General features: G+C 38.1%; 1 protein-coding gene across 1 annotated transcript in view; it reads right to left on the bottom strand.

Moving 5' to 3' along the window:
- Positions 1 to 5,858: 5,858 nt before the first annotated feature.
- ENOX2 (ecto-NOX disulfide-thiol exchanger 2) overlaps positions 5,859 to 24,931 on the bottom strand; it is a 305,848-nt gene continuing 286,775 nt past the window's right edge. Inside the window, exons 10-14 of the mRNA XM_081081306.1 lie at positions 18,496 to 18,677; positions 16,308 to 16,415; positions 12,914 to 13,022; positions 9,932 to 10,017; positions 5,859 to 7,348 (exon numbers count right to left, since the gene is read on the bottom strand). Of these exons, the coding sequence (XP_080937432.1) occupies positions 7,217 to 7,348; positions 9,932 to 10,017; positions 12,914 to 13,022; positions 16,308 to 16,415; positions 18,496 to 18,677 (617 nt within the window). The 3' untranslated portion in view covers positions 5,859 to 7,216. The remainder of the gene's footprint in view (positions 7,349 to 9,931; positions 10,018 to 12,913; positions 13,023 to 16,307; positions 16,416 to 18,495; positions 18,678 to 24,931) is intronic.

Below are 24,931 nucleotides of genomic sequence, written 5' to 3' on the forward strand. Positions count from 1 at the left end.
CAGAAATACAAGAGGTGAAGTAACAACCAACCCCACAGACATACAAAGAATTGTAAAAAAAATACTGTGAACAATTCTACTTCAACAAACTGGACAACCTAGCTGAAATGGACATATTCTTACAACAATGCAAGCTTCTAAAACTGAATCAGGAAGATTAAAAAAACCTGAATAGGCCAATAACTACCAATGAAATTGAAGCAGTAATTAAATACCTTCCAGGAAAAAAAAAAAGCCTGGTAAGGATGGCTTCACAGGGAATTTTTCCAAATATTCAGAGAAGAACTAAAACCAATCCTCCTCAGACTATTCCAAAAAATTCAAGAGGAAGGAACTTCCAAGCTCTTTTTATGAAGCCAGCATTACTCAATTTCCAAAACCAGATAAAGACAATACAATGAAAGAGAATCATAGGCCAATATCCCTGATGAACATAGATGCTAAAATCCTCAAAAAAATTCTAGCAAATCAGATCAAGCATTACATTAGAAGTATCATACACTATGACCAAGTGGGATTTATTCTAGGAATGCAAGGTTGGTACATAAATAAATTGAGAGACAAAAATCACATAATAAAAAAATCAATTAAAAATCACAATCATATCAATTGATGCAGAAAAAGCATTTGACAAAATCCAACACCCATTCTTGATAAAAACCCTCAGCAAAGTGGGAATAGAGGGATCATACCTCAACATAATAAAAGCCTTATGTGACAAACCTACAGCCAACATCATACTCAATGGGCAAAAGCTAAAACCATTTCTCCTAAGAACAGCAACCATTTCCCCTTAGAACAGGAATAAAACAGGGACGCTCCTGTTCAACATAGTACTGGAAGTGCTATTCATAGTGCCCAGACAAGAAGAAGAAATAAAAGGCATTCAAATTGGAAGAAGTAAAACTGTCATAATTTGCAGGTGACATGATACTGTACATAGAAAACCCTAAAAGCTCCATCAAAAACCTACTAGACTTAATAAATGAATTTGGCAATGTAGCAGGATACAAAATTAACACCCAGAAATCTATTGCTTTTTTATACACCAATAATGAACTCACAGAAAAAGAAACTAAAAAAAAAAAAAAATCCCATTTACCACTGCAACGAAAAAGTTAAGATACCTAGGAATAAACTTAACTAAGAAGGTAAAAGACCTGTACTCAGAAAACTATAGGCCATTGAAAAAAGAGATAGAGGAAGACATAAACAAATGGAAGAATATACTGTGTTCATGGATTGCAAGATCAACATCATTAAAATGTGCACACTACACAAAGCAATTTATAGATTCAATGCAATCCCCATTAAAATACCAACAGCATATTTCAAAGACCTAGAACAAACTCTCCAAAAATTCATATGGAATAAAAAGACTGTTCTCAAAACTACCTGGTACTGGCACAAGAACAGACATATAGATCAATGGAACAGAACAGAGAACCCAGAAATCAACCTACAACATTATGCTCAATTAATATTTGACAAAGGAGGCAAGAGCATTAAATGGAGTCAAGATAGTCTCTTCAATAAATAGTGTTAGGAAAATAGGACAGATACATGCAAAAAAAAAAAATGAAACTAGACCACCAACTTACACCATACACAAAAATAAACTCAAAATGGATAAAGGACTTAAACGTAAGATGGGAAACTATAAAAATCTTAGAAGAATCCACAGGCAGCAAAATCTCAGACATATGTCATAGTAATATCTTTACCGATACAGCTGCTAGGGCAATGGAAACTAAGGAGAAAATAAACAAATAGGACTACATCAAAATAAAAAGCTTCTGCACAGCAAAAGAAACCAGCAACAAAACAACCAGAATGCCCACTACATGGGAGAACATATTTGCCAATGTTATCTCCAATAAGCATTTAATCTCCAAAATTTACAGGTAACTCATACAACTTAACAAAAGGAAGATAAACAATCCAATAAAAAAATGGGTAAAGGACCTAAGTAGATACTCTTCAAAAGAGAGCATATAGAAGGCCAAGAGACGTATGAAAACATGCTCAGTCACTAATCATCTGAGAGATGCAAATCACAATGAAAATGAGGTACCATCTCACTCCTGTCAGAATGGCTATCATCAACAAATCAACAAATGACAAATGCTGGTGAGGATGTGGAGAAAAGGAATACTCGTGCACTGCTGGTGGGAATGCAGACTGGTGCAGCCACTGCGAAGAACAGTATGGAGATTCCTCAAAAAATTAAAAATGGAACTCCTATTTGACCCAGTAATCCCACTTTTAGGAATATATCCCAGAAAATCAGAAACACCAATCAGAAAGGACATACGCACCCCTATGTTTATAGAAGCACAATTTATAATAGCTAAGCTTTGGAAACAGCCTTAGTGTCCTCCAGCAGATGAGTGGATTAAAAAACTGTGGTACATCTACACAATGGAATACTATGCTGCTATAAAAAAAAGGAACTTTTGCCATTTGCAACAGCATGGATGGACATGGAGAGCATTATGCTAAGCGAAATAAGGCAGTTGGAGAAAGATAAATACCACATGATCTCACTCATATGTGGGATATAATGAGCAACATAAATTGATGAACAAGAATAGATCCAGAGACAAATGGCGGGGGGGGGGGAGGGGGTTAGAGAGCAACCAAAGGACTTGTATGCATGCATATTAGCATAACCAATGGACACAGACACTGGGGCAGTGGGGGCTTGCTGGGGGTGGGAATGGCTGGGGGGCTCAGTCTGGGAAAAAGAAGGCATATGTAAAACTTTAGACAAGAGAGAAAGAAAGAAAGAAAGAAAGAAAGAAAGAAAGAAAGAAAGAAAGAAAGAAAGAAAGAGAGGGAGGGAGGGAGAGAGGGAGGGATGAAGGAAAGAAAAGAAAAGAAAACAACAACAATGGTGGTACATCTACACAATGGACTACTACCCTGCTTTAAATAAGAAAGAACTCTTACCATTTGCAACAGCATGGATGGACATGGAGAGCATCATGTTAAGGGAAATAAGCCAGTCAGAGAAAGATAAATATTACATGATCTCACTCATTTGTGGAATATAATGAACAAGATAAAATGATGAACAAAAATAGATCCAGAGATGGAGAAGAATCGAACAGACCATCAAACCTCGGAGGGAAGGCAGGGGAGGTTGTGGTGGGGGCGCGGGTAAGAGTTCAACCAAAGGACCTGTATGCATGCATATAGCATAACCAATGTACATGGGCACTGATTGTGGGGTTGGAGGGTGGGGAGGGGTAAATGGGGGAAAAATGAGACATATGTAATACTTTAAACATTACACACACACACACACACACACACACTAATAAAAGGGTAATATGCTAATTAGAGTGGACATCTTCTGGACAAAGCCACAGCAGCTGCCTGAGGCTCAGGGAAGCCACGGATGGTGGCTGCCACTGCCAGGACCAGCTCGAGGCTTAGGCAAGTCATGCATTGTGGCTGTCGCTGAGAGGGCCTGAGGCTCAGGCAAGCTGCAGTGGCTGTGAGGGCCGAGGCTCAGGCAGCTGCGGGAGGCAGCAGCAGTGAGGGAATGATGGGGGCAGTGCTTTCCCCTGATCGGCTGGTCACCTCCCGCAGAGGGAAGCCAGATTGCAGCTTAGGCCTGCTGCCCATGTGGAGCAGGCCTAAGCTTTCAGTAGGATATCCCCTGAGGGCTCCCGGACTGTGAGAGGAGGCAGGCCAGGCTGAGGGATCCCCTCCCCACCAGTGCACGAATTTTCATGCACCAGGCTTCTGAAAACATGTGTACGTGCTATTTAGAAAACATGCTACATGCTAAATTCATTTAGTCTACGTACTAAATAGCACGTAGCATGTTTTCATATGTCTCTTGGCCTTCTATATGTCCTCTTTTGAAGAGTGTCTACTTAGGTCCTTTGCCCATTCTTTTATTGGATTGTTTATATATATGCATGCTAGAGGTCAAATGCACAAAATTTGTGCACTGATAGGGTCCCTAGCGGCTATTGGGTGGGTACTCCCTCCCTTCCCCAGGCCACCTGCTTCCCCTGGGGCCTCCCTCCCTTTCCCTGGTCACTTGCCGCCACCACCACTACAACCACCATCACCATAGCCACTACAGGCCAGGGCCTCCCTCGCTTCCCCTGGCTGGCCCCGGCCCCTGGTTGAATTCTTGGACAACTCCAGGTTGAGGGGACAATTTGCATACTATGCGTTTATTATATAGGATATATAAAATAAAGAAAAATAGATGCTGAAAAAGCATTTGATAAAATCCAGCACCCATTTATGATAAAATCCCTCAGAAAAGTGGGAATAGAAGGATCATACCTCAGCATAATAAAGGCCATTTACAACGAATCTGCCAACAATATTCTCAATGGGCAAAACTAAAAGCATTTCTCTTAAGATCAGGAACAAAATAGGGATGTCTGCTTTCACCACACTTATTCAACACAGCACTGGAAGTCTTAGTCACAGCAATCAGAGAAAAAGAAATAAAAGGCATCCACATTGGAAAGGAGAAAGTAAAACTGTCATTATTCACAGATCATGTGATATTATACATAGAAAACCCTAAGGACTCCACCAAAAAGCTACTAGATCTAATAAATGAATTCAAAAAAAGTAGCGGTATACAAAATTAATAGTCAGAAATCAGTGGCATTTCTATACACCAATAATGAACTATCAGAAAGAGAAACTAAGAATCCCATTTACTAATTCAACAAGACAAAAAATAAGGTACATAGGAATAAATTTAACCAAGGAGGTAAAAGACCTGTACTTGAAAACTATAGGACATTGAAGAAAGAAATTTGGGAAGATAAAAAGAAGTGGAAGCATATACTGTGTTCATGGATTGGAAGAACTAATATCATTAAAATGTCCGTACTACCCAAAGCAATCTATAGGTCCAATGCAATTCCTATAGTAATAGAATGTTTCACACATCTAGAACAAATATATCCCAAGAATCCTGAAACACCAATTTGAAAGAATATATGCACCTCTATATTCATAGCAGTGTTATTTATAATAGCCAATATCTCAAAAAAGCCCATGTTCATCAGTAGATGAGTGGATAAAAAGGCTGTTGTACAATGGAATAGTATGCAGCCATAAAAAAGGAAGAAAACCTTACCTTTTGCAACAGTATGGATGTACCTGGGAATTATTATGCTAAGTGAAATAAGAAAGTCAGAGAAAAACAAATACCATATGATGTCACTTATATGTGGAATCTAATTAAGAAAATAAACTGAAGAGCAAATAGAAAAAGAGGCATGGATACATGGAACAAACTGATAGCTGTCAAAGGTGAGGGGGAAGAGGGGACTGGATGAAAGAATGTGAAGGGATTAGCCAAAGGAAACCCATAGACACAGTGTGGTGCTGGCCAGAGGGAAGGAGGGAGGCGAGGTTTGAGTGGTGGTGGGCAAAGGCGGGGGGAATGGGGACATCTGTAATAGTGTCAAAAATAAAAATAAAGTTATAAATAACTTTTAATCATGTATAAAAATGAAATAATTGATAAGTGGCAAATTTCCCTTGAGTTCATAGATATTGTTAAAATAATACATTCCAGGACCCTTTAGACAGATGGATAAAAGCCTTCTGTAGTATTGATGACAGAGATGCTTCAGTGAGGAAGCTAGTGTAAAAATAAACCTAGTTTTCTGCTGGTGCAACAGCTGGGTGCTTAAGAGGGAAGCCAGCTTCAGCATGAATGGGCTGTCATGGAACCCTATTTCTAGTTGTCAAGGCAGCAAGTTTAGCATCTTCTTCCAACATCTTGGTAACTGAAAGGAAGAAATTGAAATGATTTACTGAAGGATTACTTAGAGAGCAAGTAATTTAAAACGGAACACCAAAGTGAGGTATAAAAAAGGAATATTTATCTTTCAAAAATACAACTTTGAACACTACTGACATCTCATTTACAAAGTATTTTCCTGAAATACTCATTGGCTTTGCTTACTTAGTACATTCAGTTACTTTGAATCACAGCTCAAGGGAGGGCATAAGTATGTTCTTATAAGCACCACCAATACCAAAAAAGAAAAGATCATCTATGCCTCAGGATATTAGCCCCAAATCCTCATTTTCCCCTTTCTCTTCCACCAAGCAGGACCTCCTGACTGGTCCACCCACACTGACATTGCAATCTGGAGGTGTCCATGGCACTCCAGGTGGAGCTGACCTATTTGCAGGAAGCCTCACACACACTGGCCCAGTATTCATTCGTTACCAAGAGTTTTCTACTAATACTCATATCAACTCTTTGCAAACATTCAGCATGAAGTAAACAGTATTTACAGCAGTACATACTTTGCAATTCAACACACTGACAGTAGAAGAAAAGGGACCAACAGATTTGTACGAAGGCCAGAGGGAAAACATATTAAAATAAATCTCTTTTGCTAATGCGTGTGTGCACATGCGTACATACACACACGTGCTTTAACTCATAGAAAATTAAACATGCCCTCCTTTAAAAGCAGACTATTTACAGGGTGATTCTAAATAGCACGTACACATGCCAGTCATACTGGAGACTTGCTTTCTGCACATACATGGAGATTTGTGTTTTTTTTTAAAATTCTGAAATAAACTTTTTATCTGCTATATTAGAGAAAATAAGTTCAGAACAGTTGTCAACTTTTGTTTGACAGTAATTTGCAAAAGCCACATGTCATGCTTTGTCTTTTAAAAGGCGAACCTGGTCAAAACCTTCTAGAAAACTGATGTGTTATTCACTTACTAGGGATTGGAAAGACAACATCAGTTATGGAGTACCTAGTGCTCCTCACATTCCTCTCACCAGTAGCAACATTAATGTGAACAGAACTTTTGAAACACAAATCACGCACAAATCATCAAAATATTTCAGTTAACAGTGTTTAAAAAATACTGAAGTCTACAACAGTAGTACAGACATCGAAAACACCCCAAATATTCTTTAGCCTCAGGCCTTTTTCAATACTACTAATAAAAAAGACAATTGACAGAAAGGGAGAAAGTTACAGCACTTGAGGTTTGAGTAAATTTCTTCTTAGGGCCTGTAGCTTGAGGTGCTGCTCTAGGATCCTTATTTTAAGTCAAAATAGATTCCAGGGATGAATTGACAAATTTAAAGCAATTTCCACTGGAAACCATTGAAAATACAAATCACTTTCTAAGCTTGTCCAACACACATTTATTTTCAGGATCCCAGGTTGTTAGGTAGATGAATTCAGGTCAGTTTTAAGCCCTCAAAGCCACAGAATTTCCATCTCTTCTCTAAACTGGCTCCAACTCCAGTCATTTCTTGCTTGAAGGTATTCTGAAGTCTGCTCATGAGACATTCCACATCACTAGTGCAGATCTGTGGGGAAGAGAGCACACCTCTATTCAAAATCAATTTTACCTTCCTAATCTGGTTCTTCCCCCCCACACACACCCATGTTGCTTACTTTAGGATGCTGATGTGTACATGTACACTGGAGTGGGGTTGACTTTGTCCCCCTCCTTATACATGTGTATGTATTGGGTGAGTGGCTTCTGGATGGCAGCCTTCTTCTGTTGTGATCACTAGACAGAGTTTACTATTTGTTTATGTATTTCATAACTGCTTTACTAAATAAAGCATAAAGTATAATTCACATACAATAAATTCACTTATTTCACATACTGATTGATGAATTTTAGTAAATTTATACTACTGTATAAATTTTTATATGATATATAATTTTATATATGTACCACCACTTTTTATTCACTAATCTATTGATGGGCACTTGGGTTGCTTCCATATCTTGGCTATTGTAAATAATGCTGCAATGAACATAAGGGTGCGTATATTATTTTGAATTAGTGTTTTGAGTTTCTACAGACATATACCCAGAAGTGGAATGGCTGGGTCATAGGGCAGTTCCATTTTTATTTTTTTCAGGAACCTCCATATTATTTTCCAACTCTGAGATTTCTGTTGGAAAAAGATGGTATCAGTCATAATGGAGAGGCTTGGGTTTTTAATCAGCTGAATGGCAGAAGATCAATGTTAGTGATGCTATGTGCAGGCCTACCAAAGCTGCAAAGCCTTTTGGGAAGGGAGTGAGGCAGAAATGGCTTCTCCAGAATTCTCCATACATGCATTGGTTCACAAAGGAAAAGTGAACTAATTCTGTGTATTGTCCCCCTCTTCTCTCTCTCTCTCTCTCTCTCCCTCCCTCCCTCCCTCCCTCATACACACACACACACACACACACACACACACACACACACACACACTAACTCACTCACATCAGTATAAGAACAAAAACAAATCTGTGGACCCCTTTAAGGCTTGCTAGACATGGTCATTTTTATGCTGGTAGCAACATTCCTAACTGTGAACCTGGGCATGAGGGCTTGACAGAAAAGCAGCAGGGAATCTTTATAGAAACCCCAAATTGCCACCACGCTAAATATTTCTGGAGCTAGAGGGAGGGTCCTCCTCAGTTCTGTTGGTACAACTATAGGCTCTCTTTGGGAGGGTCTGGCATTACTCTGGCAGGGAGCTGCTCAGGAGGACCTGGGTCTGGATAGGAGGGAGATCAAGCTTTCTTCCCAGTGCTGGTAGTAGACTGTATTCCAGTTAAGTGAAATCACATTGCAAAGTATCATATAGAGTTGAATACCCATTTCAGAAAACACAAATACTTAATGTTTACTCATATATACATATGATATAGGTGAGACATATGTGTAGAAAAGGGTCTGAAATAAAGATATGCCAAACTGTTAATAGTGGTTATTCTTGAGGGGTTGGGTTGTGAATAACTCTCCTTTTACTATATTTCTATATGAATTACATTTTTAGATAATATGTATGCATTATTTTTACAATTTAAAAAAGAACCAGATAATTTATACTGATATATAGTTCAATTTTATACCACTTCAACTGACCACTTGGTCCTGGTGCTCACATTCCATCCCTCCTTTCACTGCCAAATGGGCCGTTTAATTGCAAAATAGCATCATTTCCCAGAGAGTAATGAGGGGAGTGCAAGCTAGAAATGAAACAAATGCCACGAGGAGGATGTATCATCATAGCTAGATTCCCAAATGGGCCAGTGCCTCTGTTAGAGCACATATGCCTAAATGACTTAACATCCAAGTGCAGGAGTCTGCATTCCAATGGCACTTCTCAAAAGACCTGGATCCTGTGAAATAGTGAGTACAATCAATGAGCAGGTTTAACTGAATGCTGCTTCTAAAAAAAAAAATCTATCATGAGTTTATTTATTCTAAGGAGTCAAGAGTTCCCTCCTCCTTCAGTGAGGCATCCTTGACCTTCTAGGGAACTAGCACTTACTCTTGCTCCTGATGCTTTGTGAGTTCCTCCACAGGATGTCATCCAGGGAAGGAAGAAGCCCACGAGGTTGGCTGTGAGCAAATATTTAGTCTGTGTTACAGACTTATTGTTCCATGTTTTGTTGTTTTGCCCCTGCCCTGATTGTTTCATCATAGACGATGGCAGTGGTGATGATGATGGTTGGGGAGGTGTCTGGAGTAAGAATTCCAATTTGAAAAATTAACATTTGTTCACTGTTATAGGCCCAGGGCAAAAGATTGATTTGTGAGAAACACTGGTTAATTTATAGCTTACAGTAAATTAAGAGAAAGGACATTAATTCCTTTAAGGTGTATCTTGGAAGTTGGGTGGCCAACTCATTCAGGTTTTCCCAGGATTTCCCCAGTTTTAGCATTGGAAGGCCCAAGTCCCAGGAAACCCTTCAGTCCCAAGCAAACAGAGATAGATGGTCATCCTACTTGCCAGAATGAGGCTCCACACTGAATCACAGTGATAGAATAGGTGAGGGACATTTCCTTAGAGCAATTACTAATGACTTATCTATGCTTGAAGAGAGTAAGGTCACCTCTTCCCAAAGAACTCTAGATCCCATTCCAGGCTCCCACATACCTTATTATCTAGACGGTGCAAGTAGGAACAGATGTATTCAATGCTTGCTCCAAATGGGTGAACATGAAGGAATGTGGAGATAATCCCTATAAAGGCAATACCATGGTGGTTACACTTGAGATGCCACATGATAATGTATAGCAAGAGCTAACTTATTATGTACAACAAGCATGTCAAACTCGCAGCCCACTGGCCATGAGTTACAATAACTATGTACTGGGCACTATTTTAAGTTTACATCTATCTTATTCATTTAATCTTTACAACAGCCCTGTGAAATAGGTATTACCATCCCCATTTCATAGATGTGGAGCCACTGAGGCACAGAAAATTTAAGCAATTTGCCCAAGGTCACACAGCTGGTAAGTGGCAGGGCTGGTATTTGAATCCAGACAATCATTCTTAGTTTTTTTAAAAAAATACATTTTATTGATTTTTTACAGAGAGGAAAGGAGAGGGATAGAGAGTTAGAAACATTGATGGGAGAGAAACATCGATCAGCTGCCTCCTGCATACCCCCTACTGGGGATGTGCCTGCAACCAAGGTACATGCCCTTGACTGGAATCGAACCTGGGACCCTTCAGTCCGCAGGCTGACTCTCTATCCACTGAGCCAAACCAGTCAGGGCCAGACAATCATTCTTACCATACAGCCTCTTACCACACTATATAACGTGTAGAAAAGCTGGCATTTGAGAATTAATTTCCATCATTTTTGATGGCTAAAGATTACCTGAGTTCTACATTTTACAAAGAACTTAGAATTTTACAATAAATTTAGATTTGCTGAGTTGTTACAGTTCCTCTGCACAGTCTTTAAATTGGACTTTAGCCTCTTCTGCATTAATAATGTCTTGTTGTGGTAGAAGTACTTTGCCTGACTAACAGTGCGCCTCTCACAAGAGAATTTGCTGATTGTATTTGAGGTTTTTTTTCTGTGACTATCTCCACAAGAAAAGCCAAACTTTTTTTTTTTCTGCTCACGTGATCATTAACATTTTGTTTGTGTTCAAAGCCCTGAATCTTTGAATTCTCATGGCAGTTTATAGCCTCCAGGAAAGGTCATAATTTCTACTCATAATAACTATGGGGTGATTGGCAGTTATACATACTGTCTTGATTGTTCTGTCCACCAGGTTAATTGCTCTAATACTCCTTTTGTTCAAAAGTCTACTATTTCTTTCTTTATATTTTTTAAATTCACCTCCTTTTACAAGATCTTAGATATCTCAAATAGACCCAGACTTGAATTTGCTGAAAACTTCCAGGAAATAAAAGCTAAATATGATTTAGTTCATAAACTGCAACTATCTGCCCCTTTTAAAGATTGACAAAGAATATCGTAAGTTTAAATTGTAGTTTAAAGTTCAAATTAGTTCTTTGTGAAAATCCTCCAAGTATTAGATGTCATAGGAATAGGTTGGGGGATCTAGAAGTAACTGATGGTAGAGCTCAAAATCTGTTCAAAATGGATGTTATTACTTTATAACACTCCTTTATTCTTCAATGACAAGGCAAATTGAATTTCTAAACACTGATTCAAGCTGAGAAACTTAAATTCTGAAGAAGACAGTCCACGTTCAAAGAAATTTTAGATGCTTTGGTCAAGATAGGCTGTCAAATGCCAAAAAACAACTCAATGGGTTTCAAAACACTGAGCAGTTTTTGTTGATTCATACCCAAAGAGCCAACTTAAAAAATAGATTTTCCATTCTCTCTGTCAGCCCAAGACATCTTTAGAAAAACAAAACAAGAAACACTTATCTTAAGAATCTTTGTTTCTAGAATTACCTATTTACACAAGCTTCCTCCTACCCCCAGCTTTTCTCTGACAGGTCTCCCAGTTGCCATGCCAATTTGTTAAAGAACTTTGAGTTGGAAAACGGAAATAAATTATCACTTTTCTCGAAGGCTCAATGGCAGATCTCCTGGCACATCTTATTAACATATCAAATTGTTAAATCTGAGTATAATATCCATTACCAAAGGAGGCAGATTATTTTAAAAATATGCAGAAGCCAATCAGTGTGCAGAACTTTTGAGATAGGGGTGGAGCTACTGTGTGGCTCAGCTTCCTAGAAGGCAGCTAGGATTATCTCCTGAGGCCCAAGATCAGCCTCTTTTAAATGACAAAATATTTCATAGGATCTCAATCTGCCACTGTTCTCCAAATCAAATTTAAGTAAATAAGAATTTGTGAATAGTGCTGTTAAGTGCAAAAATGGTTTACATTTATTGAGGTCTTAATATGGGCTGGGTACTATGTACACTGATTTAGATGAAATATTGTATTTAATACTCACAGCTACCGTTTGAAATAGGTAATATTATTATGCCCATTTTGCAGATGGAATAACTAAAGATCAAGATGGAAATGGTGGAGTCAAAACAGGAAGCCAGGTCTGTCTGATTCCTTAACCATTTATGCTATCTTGCCTATTTGAATGAATTTCTATATAATGAGAGCAATTTTAACATTTATTTCATCATAGTCCACCAGTGTCCAACACTTATAGACAGCCTTTTGAGTCATCTGCCTGTAACCTGGAAAACTTAAGAGAGGCACACACTTCCTCTGGAGGCTTACCTGGAAAAGCTCTCTGCTATGCAGTGTCTGCACTGTCCCTTGACTAGGACTGAGAAAGACTCAGCTAACCTTGCATAGAGATTTAAAAAATCTACAATGTGTTTCTCTAGTGGACCCCCTATTGGCATAGTGCTTATACCTTCACACTTGATGTGGCACTGGCCACAAAGAGCTTAAAGAGGGCTGGGAGCTGCTGTTACCATTTTTTTTTTTTTGCTGTTACCATTTTTTATTGAAATCTGTACTTGTTCTTATTCTGTCATCTTCAGGACTCTGGGTCCTTGCACTGTCATGCTTCATAAATGCTTGGCGTGTGCTTATACATCTTAGGCAAACCCATCCTCCTCTGCACTGCACTCTAAACATTGTATGTGTGTGTTTGTTAGCTTTCTTACCCACTAACAGTGCTTCACGTTCAGATTTGATAGGACTGCTGTTCAGGGTCTTCTCAATAGGGTAGTCACTATCCTGGCTCGATGCACACAGTCTAGAAGCACAGTTTTCCTGTGGGAATAATACGCTTCCTGGGTCAGTTCACCTTATTTGATAACAGGTTTGGTTTCAATTACACAACAGGAAACTTCTGTAACACAGCACGCTAAAAGCAATACTGTCCAATTTTGATTATTGAGTGGGAAGAAGGAAAACAGCATAAATTACAAAAACATCCCAGACAATCCAAAGCTCCTTTATACTATGGCTTCATAAAGGAGTAGAAAAAATTAGATATTCATCTTTACCAGTTTTAGTTTTCTACTTTCATCATTCACTCTATACAAGTATCTGGAGGACCAGACTCAACATTTACTGTTTCTTAGATGCCAGGCACTGTTAGGCATGCATTATGCCCATTCTACAAATGAGAAAAGTGGGGCTCAGATAAATTAGGTAAATTGCCTAAGATCACATTGCTAGGAAATGTTAGCCTATATTTCATCCCAACCCATCCACTGTTAAAAGGACCATTTTCCCCCCTTATTTTAGGTCCACATTCTGCTAAAGGTAAGTCCCATCTCTGAATGGAGAATCTACAATTTAGCTAATCCATTTGCAGGTAATCAACTTTTGGCTTTTAAACTAAAAACCAGAGTCTCTATTTATTGACTATCAACTCTCTCTCTCTGTCTCTTCTCTCTGATAAGGACATTATCAGTTAGGATATTCTTGACTTTATAGCAAGAAATGGCCATGACTCAAAATATCATTACTTAGTAGCATTCTTTATTGTTGCAAGTTTTCTCTTTCTGAGCAGAGCAGGCATGTTTCTTAAAAGATATTCATAAAATTCACGACCAGCAATCAAATTGAAAAATACCTCCAGATCTTTCATGGATCTTTCTTTCTCTCTTTGGGTATTGAAAACATCTTTTTTTGTATTATAAATGTGAAGGAAAGCCTTCATAATAAGGAATAAAAGAAATCACTGCTTCAATCTCACTACTATTATAAAAGGAAATGCTGGGGATATGCACCTAGGGGAGATCGAGTCGGGAAGATCATGCCTGACTCAGATTATTTGTCACTTCTTCCCTTCCACAAACTCTCAGCACAGACAGATTTCCTTCTGTTTTCTTTAAAGATGTCTTCAAAGCTTCCAGGATGCTGCCCCTGAACAAAACGAATGTTCTATGCTGCCAGGCATGTTTTTTTTTTTGATTTACAGGCTTCCCGGCTGTAGTTAGAAGGGAAACCTTTCTTGATGACCTACTCAATCTTTAGCCTTTAGAATACAAGTCAGGCAGTAACTATCACGCCAAGTTTGATTTAGACTACTGGCTCACTTCTAAGCCAAGGGCTGTACATCTGCTTCTAATCCCCTTAAAACATTAAATGATCTAGTAAGCCATTTCTTAAATGTGAGTGTTTAACAGATCCTGGGTGATTTAAGATATGAAGACATCCTGAGACATTCTAGCCATCTTGAATAGAAATGTAGCCTTACTGAAAGTTGACTTCAGTTTTATTATATAGCTAGCATTTAAATAATTAGAAGGCATATTGAATGGATGCTTATCACCTTAAATTTTACTAACGTATTGAAAGAGGTAGCTCTTTCTGTAGTAAAGCAGATATAAGTTACATTGTTATATTGCAAAACACTGACAATAAGTCACACTGTGGTTTACTGTCAAGCAGCCCAAACAAAAACAAACAAAAAAAATCCCTTCTCACCAGAACTTATTGCTTTCCTTTCAACTTAAAATTACTTTTGCAATCTAATGTGATGGTACTTTGCTTCCTAACCTAATTGTGTCAGGTTGAAATATTTGATCGCAAATCAGCTTCCCAGAGAAGAACACTTTATAATGAACTGTTATGACTTTTTCTGAAAGTAGCTCTGCTTAAAAAAAAACACAGGAAAAACATATTCTGACTCACATTTTCCTGATTATCAGTTGGATCACTTTCCTTGTCCTCTTCAGCTTGTACATCATGGTGTACCCAGTTTCAGAATGGGAAATACTTAGACACACACAATATGGCAAATTTCCTCTATGTAATTTGACCTCTTGCTTCTTTAAATGAAATACTTTACAAAGCAGAAAGCTGTTTACACTAAATCATAAAAATGCCCCACATACTAAAAATGCCCTTAATTCAATTTGTGATATCAATCCTAAAGGGTGATTTTAAGCATAATGCCACTAGCATAATCCCATGTCTATCTGTAGTCTTCTGCCTACATACTCCATTTTATACAAAAAGCAAAACAGCTATGTATCAGCTCTGGGACATTTTAGAAGCTCTGATAGTATAAGGAAAGTCCTGATAAATAGAGTAGCTTTGGCACTTTTCAATTAAAAGCTTAATAAATGAATTTCTCTGGGATTATGCTTGCTTCTTTAATAGTACCCACAAACTGGAAGGTGAGTTGATTTTATGAAATAGATGATTTAAAAGCATACTCCAATGGCCTCCAGAAAAAAAACCACTTTCAATCATTTGTTTCAACTACACCATGGTTGCCAGTTTTTAATGGCACTCTGTGGGAAGTCACTATGCTGGCACACACACCCAGGGCGCCTGTATGCATTGCATCTTTCGGAGCTGAGTATACAAAATAAAGAGCATAAGCTTTTGTGGATCTGTAGCATTGTTGATTTTTCACTCTTAGTGTAAGATTCTAATCTTCTCTTCCTTCTAAGACATTAAAATCAGTCAATTATGGTCACTGAGCCTTCTTTTTCCGAGAATAACTTCAGACATAAAAGAATGTTCAGGTACAAAAGAAATTAGAGAGGTATGATGGAGACACCATTAGTAGACTTTACACATCCTTAAACAGACTGGTCACCTCATTCATGGTTGTGATACATTAATCCATCTGAGTTTGACATGCTTGCACTAGGTGGAGTGTCTGCAAAACACTGTCAATGTTCTAGTTGCTCTGTGTTTCTTCCTTTAATGAAATGCTTAATTAAAGGTACTCTGTGTCACAGGAGTTTTCTATGTTGTTATTTGCTTGACAAGATGAAGTGTGCACTCTGGTCTTGACAAGATGAGGTGTACACTGGTCTTTTCCAAGAGGGAATACTGAGGAATTTCAGGGATGTACTGATTTTTTATTCACTGAAAAGTACACTCTCCAGAACCTTTAGAAATGTCAAGGACTCACACTTGAAAAGCAGAGCCCTTAATTCAAGAATTACCCTGGAGATGGGGCTTTTAATTCCCAACCAGCCCTACATTCCAAATATTTTCCTATTGTAGCAACTTCCAGGGCATTTTCATTGTCACTAGAAAGGAGTGAAATGGGCAAGGGAAAAGGTTCACTTAGGACTCATGTACCTTTTCTTTAAGATTTTCCAACATTTTTTCCACCTGTAACTTTTCATCTTTGATTTTTTCAAGTTCAGCATCTTTCCTTTTGTATTCCTCTTGGACTTTGAGTAGATGCTACAAGAAAAACCAAAGACAATCAGATCTTAAGGATTCACACTTCACTTTAAACCTTGGCTAAAACTCTACATTAGGCTGGTCTACCTTACTTTACACCAGCACACATAATCATTTCTCCATGCAGAGATACTGCACGGAGAAATCAAGATACTTTTTACTTAAAGTTATTTTTCTTTGGCTCTTATGAACTTTCTTTGTTAATATGTTAGAGTCTGAGGAACTGACTGATCTAATCACTTAATTTTCCTATTCCAGCCAGGGGTAAGGGAAGAGTGCAGTTAATTCTGTGTGAACAATATCTTGATTGCTGCATACACTGAATTAGATGTTGGAAAGCATCCTTGCAGATAGCAATTTTCTAAGCCAAATTAAATTTCTTTGAGAACAGTAGTAAAAAATCTAAATATCAAAAATGTTAGTTTCCATAATAGTAGGCAAGGGACTAGATTCACCATAATTTATGATTATGACAAATACTAGCTATTTAGCATTTTATAGGTGCCAAGTATTGGGTAAAGGGTTTTACATTCATGACCTCATTTAAACCTCACAATTTTTCCATGATACATAATACTGATGCTTAGAGAGGTTTAGTGTCTTGTCTGAGGTCATTCATTCAGTGGGAAAGCTGGGATTTAGACCCAGGTTGCATCAACCCTATAGTCCAAGTTTGTAATCCCCATATTAGACTATACATCATTTTGGGACAATATGAGAGAAATTTTATAATTGTTTACAAGGCTATTTTCTAATAAAAAGTAATCAAAATGACTAAAATTAATTTTTCAGTAGCTAGAGACCAAACTGTCTCACTGAGGTCTTTGAAGTGATGAAATGAAAAAAAAATAGCTCATCATTTTAAAATTGCATTTAAATTGCAGAACTGTCCTTATGTGGAATGATTTCAAAATCAAGGTAAGAGAAGAAAACAACAAGAAAATGTTTCCAAAGTCTTGCTTTTCAGAGGCTTGCAAAAGACCATTGGAAGGGCTCAAAAACACAGTACAATGTACATTGTCAAAGTTCTTTGAAGTCTAGCTGAGGAGATGCAATTTTTGGTGCAAAGATCTCTGATGTAATTTGCATGTTCTAATTGAACTCCATGGTGACAGTAAAAGAAAGGTAAGCATTCCTTCACACATTTTGCTAACAGGAAAGGTGAAATATTAATGTGATATTGCTTGTCATACATGAAGATAATGGTAGCATAAGTAATAGGAATATTGGGCTCTTAGTGCCAGAAGAGACTACCTATTTACAATTTGTGATTTCCAACCAGTGATAAGCTTTGCTCTAGATAATTCTAAGGCGTACAATTAAAAATTATTGCACAATTTAAGTTGTAATGAAAATGAATGGTAGTCTAGCAAGATGGAAGAGGACAGTATACTTACTCAGAAGTACTACTCCTTTACTGAGAGAACAGCTGTTGATATCTTTTAAATTGTAGGCTCACTATGGTGATGGTTACATGAAACTTCCAGATATTGAACATCTATTATACAATGTTGTACTTAAATTACAGTGAGATGCACTTATTTAGTTTACTTTTTATAATTGGAAAATGTGCAGGTAAACTCACTCACATAAATGACTGTGATAACAAAATAAAATAAAAACAAATTTGTATACGCCTGAAGCACTGATACTAAAAAACCCATAACACCTCTGCTTCTATCCAAATTAAGGATAGGATTCCTGCCATTCCTTCTAAAAGGCTGTATTTTTCAGCATTGTTTCGACTTACCCACCAGCACTTTTTCGTATCTAAGTATCTGTGGTTCTTCATAAGGACCCTGAGGCCCTGCCCAGATCTCAAAGCAGATTATGTTTGGTGTAGTTTTATTATTTTTCACTGAATGCTCATTCTTTAAAAATTGGTGATCCATTGCTACCACTGTATTAAGCAGAATATATCATTTACCACAATACATAATCCCTTCCTCACTTATGCCAGAGAACAGAATATCAAGAATTATAAGAGATTTGCTCTTCTATTTGCTTGCAGGGGACCCTTTTACATGTGAGGAGCTGATGATGTTTATTCAAAAGGTTCAGAAAACCAAAATTCATTTACCTGTTGCATTCCTTGCAGGGCTTGTTGCAGGAGTTTCAACTGTTGTTCTTTGTTTGGGTCATCTTCTTTGTGGGTTTTGCCTTGCTCTTGCTTAAGCAGTTCTACTTCATTCCGATAAGCATCGAGCTGCCAACGGAGGCTGTCATTTTCTTCCTTCAGAGCTTCTGCCTGTGATACTAAGGCTAAACAATCAATATAAACTAGTGAAACCATATATCCAGATTCCTTTGCGCCTCATCTTATTACCATGAAATTGACGTGTATAGAAAGCCTCTCAGTGAGAAACTTTGGGTCTGAGTTGGCCATGGCAGCAAGGGATGGACACAAGAGCACACAGGCCCATTTTTGCAAATGAACACAGGATTCCAACACATGAAAGTTCTCATCATGCTTCATTTTCTTCACCCCAATTATAACTAAGATATTTTCAGGTAACATCAGTTGCTTTTATTTGAATTGCACTAAATGATAAGAGTCCTGTAATAAGAATATATAGAGCTAAATGTCTTGAACTAATGATTGTCCACACAGTATTTCTGCTGATAGTTGTTAAAAAAAATGTAGCCTTGACTGGTCCTACTGGGGAAAGGTAAATAAGAAAACGAAGACATAAGACTTTGGTTTTTAGTATAGCTTAGATGTTGCCACTCCATCCTAACAAGATGTAAAAAACTGAACAAACTGAAAACTCAACAGCCCTTCTTAGATTCATCAGGATAGTGAAGTAATAGGGCAAACTGCTACCTACAAAACTGGAGAGAGAGATAGGCGAATACAGAGTATGTCAACTTACCAGACCAGAAACCCATGAGCAAAAACCTCCACAGGAACCAGTGCCAAAGTAAGAAAATCTAAACTATAATTGGTAAATTGCTGGAGGCTCCACATGGACAAGTTTGAGACTTAAAATGTCAAGAGCAATTCAGTCATAGTGAGGTCCCTACACTTTTGTTTGCTTTGTCTCCAGGAGCTCAACAAGATCCTCACAGTGAACAGCTGAGAAAAATCCCCTTGTACTTCCAGCTGGGGTCGGAGATAGAAACCAGTTTGTACGCCCAAACATTCTGTTCTTCTTTTTTTTTTTTTCATTCTGTTCTTCTTAAAAAGGCTTGCCTTCAGAAGAAACTATTTTATCGGAGTCTAACCTGCTTGGGTTTTGCCAGAGCCTAAATCACCTGGGGAAGGAAAATATCCAACTCTAGCTCCCTCTAGTCATTCTGTCCTACCTAAGGGGCAGGGGGGGCGGGGGGAAGAATCAAAACACTTGTAAAGTTCACAGTCCAGAGACACAGGCTCACTAAAGGACTGAGACCTAATCTTAGGGCTGTGAAATGCTTCCTCTCCCTCACTACTGCTGCACTACTAAAGTCCTATTTACTAGTACATCATGTCCAGATTTTTAAAAAAAAGTACAAGGCATGCTAAAAGGTAAAAAACAAAATTGGAAGAGACTAAACTGGGATCAGAATCAGAGTCATATATAGCAAGAAAGTTGGAATTATCAGACCTTAAATTTAAAACAACTAATATTAGTATGCTAGGCTTTAATGGAAAAAGTAAATAACATGAAAAAACAGATGGCTAATGTAAGCAGAGTATTGGAAATTCTAAGGAAGAATCAAATAGAAATATAGGAATAAAAAGACATCATAACAGAAATGAAAAATGCCTTCGACAGATTTATTAATAGACCTGTGGAAAAAAAAATCTCTGAGCTTGAGAAGATGACAATAGGAACTGACTAAACTGAAAAGCAAAACAACAACAACAACAACAACAACAACAACAACAAAACACAACCAATCAGAATATCCAAGAACTGTGGGACAACTAACCACAAAAGATGTAGCATACATGTAATGAGAATATCAAAAGGAAAAGAAATAAATGAACAAAAGCAATATTTGAAGTAATAATGACAAAATTTCCCCAAATTAATGTCAGACACCAAACCACAGAGAAGATCAAACAGGATACATGCCAAAAAAATTAGACCTGAACAGACACCTCATCAAAGATATACCAATGTCAAGGGTCATCATATGTCATATGTCATTAAAGAATTGCAATTTAAACAATGTGATATCACTACACACCTAACAGAATTGCCAAAATCCGAAACAAAGACAATGCCAAGTGCTGGTGAGGATGTGGAACAAACAGGAACTATACTACTGATAGGAATGCAAAATGGTGCAGCCACTTTGGAAAAACAGTTTGGCAGTTCCTATAAAGTTAAACATACTCTTAGATATGATCCAGTAATAATTTTCCTTGGTATTTACTTAAGTGAACTGAAAACTTATGTCTCCACAAAAACCTACACATGGATTTCATAGTAGCTTTATTCATAATTGCCAAAACTTGGAAACAACCACAATAGTTTTTAGTAGGTGAATGGATAAACTAACTGTGGTATATCCAGACAATGTACTATTACCTATGAAAAGACCTGGGGAAAGTATAAATGCATATTATTAAGTAAAAGAAACCAATAAACAAATAAAAAGGGCTACATACTGTATGATTCCAACTATATGACATTCTGGAGAAGGCAAAACTATGGGTACAGTATAAAAAAATCTATGGTTTCGAGGAGGTAGAGGGGGGAGGGAAGGATAAACAGTCAGAGCACAGAGGATTTTAGGGCAGTGAAACTATTCTATATGATATTACAATGGTGGATACATACATTTTGAGCATTTGTCCAAATACATAAAATGGAAAACTCCAAGAGTGAACTCTAATGCAAACTATGGACTTTGAGTGATAATGATGTATGCACTGATTGTAACAAATGTACCCCAGTGGTGCAGGATGTCAATAGTGGGGGAGCCTGTATGGGGGGAAAAGGGTGTTTGGGAACTCTGTACTTCCTGTTCAATTTTGTTGTGAACCTAAAACTGCTCTAAAATTTAAAGTTTATTAATTTTAAAAAAACTAAGACACATGGGGAAACCTAGGTTAAGTTTAATTATTTATGGTTATGGAACTTTTTCAAGGTCAAAAATCCTAAGAGCTATTTCAAAAATACTTAATCAGATGATTTCTTTCACTCATCAAAAATTTGTTGATTACCTTTCATGGTCCAGGCTTATAACTATGGAATAAATGAGATTCCAATAATCTCTACTGTTTACATTCCAAATTAATGGAAAAATTTAGTTTATTCCTCTTATGATTCCTAACATAGCATAGGCCCAAAAAAGAGACATTATCAAAATGGATCAAAATTACAAATTTATATATTCTACATATATAAAACCCTAATATGCAAATAGACTGAACAGCCAAACAACCAGTTGCTATGATGTGTGCTGACCACCAGGGGACACACGTGGAACATGGCGGGCATCAGCTGCAGAGGGATGGTGGAGCAGGTGAGTGGTGGCACCAGACCAAGGAGGGGCACCAGTTGCTGTCATCAGGGTGAGCCTCTGGTGGTTACTGAAAATTCTTTGCTCCTGCATGCCGCTTGCACCTGCTGCCAGTGTCAGCCCTGCTCACATCTGCTGCTGGCGCCCGGCACTGGTCCCGATCGCTCAGTGCCGTCAGGGGGTGCTGCTGGCCCCAACTAACCCTGATGGTTTCTCCACCTCCTCCTGCTCCTGAGGGGTGATCAGGGCCAGCAGCCACCGCTAGCACCCGCTGCCGGTGCTGGCCCTGCTAGCACCCACTGCTGGCGCCAGCCCCAATGGCTCCACGCCATCAGTGGGTGCAAGTGGGGCCCAGAGCCGTCAACGTGTGGGAGCAGTGGCAGCAGGAGTGGGGCTGCTGGCAGACAGGGGATCAGAGCTACGGTAGGAGGGGCTGGGCAGGGGAGTAGAGGATGGGCCAGCACCTGCCTCTGTGCCCACCGCAGCCTCTGGCCCACAGTTCCTTTCAAGGTGCATGAATTTGTGCACTGGGTCCCTAGTTAAATGTATAAGAATGTTGAAAGGCAATTTGACAAGGGTGGTGATTTTGTCAGCTGCCTATGGGAAGTGACTTTGGGTAGAAAAAAGTAAAAGAAAAGTAATGAAAATCAAATCTTCAAGATTATTAGTTATAAATGGTGGAACAAGAGTTTTCTAAAGGGATTTCAAAGACTCATCTTTTATACCACGAATGGAAAGAAGTTGTGGTTTACCAAGATTAAATATATAGAAGAAAGCCATATTTTGAGAGTAAAACATTCATCATTCCTAAAAGGAAGCTGTCTCTTAGGGAGGTGCTAGGTTTAATTCAATGCCTTTAACTAGAGGGTCTTCCTAAAACAATCAGGTACTGATGTAGGATGATGTGATCAGATTGTCTGTCCAAAGCAGAGAATGCCAATGTAATAGGAAGGGTCTGGTGAGAAATATTTTCTAGTAGTGCTGAGACATGCTCTCAGTGTCCACATTTGTTTTCTGTGTATGGCCACAAAATTATCCTGATATGCCTGTTTTAAAACTAAATTTTTGTTTAAAAAATTACAAAAGACATTTGGCATGACATATTCAATTGATGTTTGGTTTTAATTTCTGCTGTGATCACACAGATTTTCTGTCTTTGAAGATAAAGCTGTTATACAGAGACTTGGACTCACAGCACTCCAAATAATAGCTATCCTTGTCATCTCTCCCAGCAGCTGGGATACTTGTCAACAGACAGCATGTTCCTAATAATCACACCAAAAGAAGATGGTAAAAGTGAAAATGACTGCATATAGGAAACTATATGGAAAAAGGGACATTAACTAATTGCCAAACAGGGAAAGAAATATTCGATTTGCTTGCTGGTTCAGTACCAAGTATAGCATCTTGAGCTGGAGTTTTGCTGAATAGCAGAGGTTAGTTATTCTGTAAATCAAGTGAATGCTACAGATGGAGTTACTTATTTTTGCTTTGGTTTGCATGTTTGTCCTCTGGCAAGCCACACGGTTCAATATAAACTAGCAATATTTCATCTTCCTTCTTTTGTTTCTTCTTGTACAGCAGGCCAGTAATTATGCTCAAGTCCCACAATTCATGTGGAGAAACATGGAAAGGAAGAGGGCAAAGATATGGAGAATGGTTTGAGGCATATTCTCCAGTTTAAATGTGAAAATATTTTCCCTCTGAGGAAATGAGGAGCGGATGCTTCCCTCCTGGGGAAAGGGGCATGTTGATGAGCAGAGATGAAGACCTGCTCACAGGAAGGAGTAGATAATAATCTGTTTGGACTTGTCACCAAGCAAAAGAAAATGTGATCTACTATAATGCTACTAGGGGACCCTACTTACAAATGTATTCCCCACTCTCTGAAATGAGGGCTTTTTAAAATTTTAATGGGGACACCAAGTAAACACTTTTATAAACTTAATATTAATTGGGCCCATTTCTGAAGTTAGAGTTCTTTGTACATTGCCAGAACATTGAAAAGTTCAATATTACCTTTTAATAATATGTTTGAGCAGGTGAATCCATCAGTTCTGATATTATAGAGCATAGTACAGTGAATTAATCCATGTCCTGCCATCATTAATTTTGGGGTTACCCATTTTTATTATGTCTTATGTGGGAAAAATGTTCCACTTTATGGGGATTTCTCCTCAGTTCTGAAGGCTGTCATGAAAATGTGTAAGTATGAAGGTAGTTGCAAACTCCTCTTAGAGGAGCCAGTTAGAGTAAAAATCCCAAACATGTTTCTCTATAACAAAAAAATCTAAAAGGATTTTGTGCCATTAAAATATTCATGCATAAGTTTCTTCAATGGTAGAAAGAAAACAAAACAAAATAATAGAAGCAAATTCAGGGAGTTGACTTTTACAAAGCCAGAATATAAGAGATACTAAAAAATTGTTACAAAATTAGAGAAGGAAAAATGGTCACATTCCCCTAAAGGTTCACAAAAAATTTGAGCTGGAATGATCCACAAAGAGAAAATGACAAAAAAGAACAAAGGATGTGAAGAAAGGAGAGGGAGATGATATGAGCATAATCCATTGGGAGTGGCTGCAGGCCAGCTCAGATAAAATCTCAAGTGAGTTTCCTGCCTCATGATGCTTTGCTTTCTTGCCTCTGCAGGCCATTACTCCGATCAGGTTTCTATCAGCATGGATCTAGCTGGGACCTCATTGCTTCTACTCTGACATTTCTAAAGTCCCATCTCCAACACAATATCATCATCTACGAATTATTTCAATGCCCCTCATCACCCAAAGACACCCTCTTCCTTACTGTAACCTCTAATCTCTAGGAGTTGGCCAACTTCATCCAGTCCATTAATTACTTTCTGTCTAAACAGATTCCACTGAAAATTCCTTAGTCAGCAAATTTCTTCAGCCTCCATGAAAACCTTTGGCACAGTTTACCATTATCTAACTTAACTCATGGTCACTTGACTCAAGTTTCTCTGTTTCTTATCCTGAGCTGCAGAAGACTCTCTCATAGGAAGTTTCAGAGCTGGGCATTCCTGGTCAATACAGACTCAA

Source organism: Myotis nattereri (assembly GCF_964212035.1).
Source record: "Myotis nattereri genome assembly, chromosome: X".
NCBI lineage: Eukaryota > Metazoa > Chordata > Mammalia > Chiroptera > Vespertilionidae > Myotis > Myotis nattereri.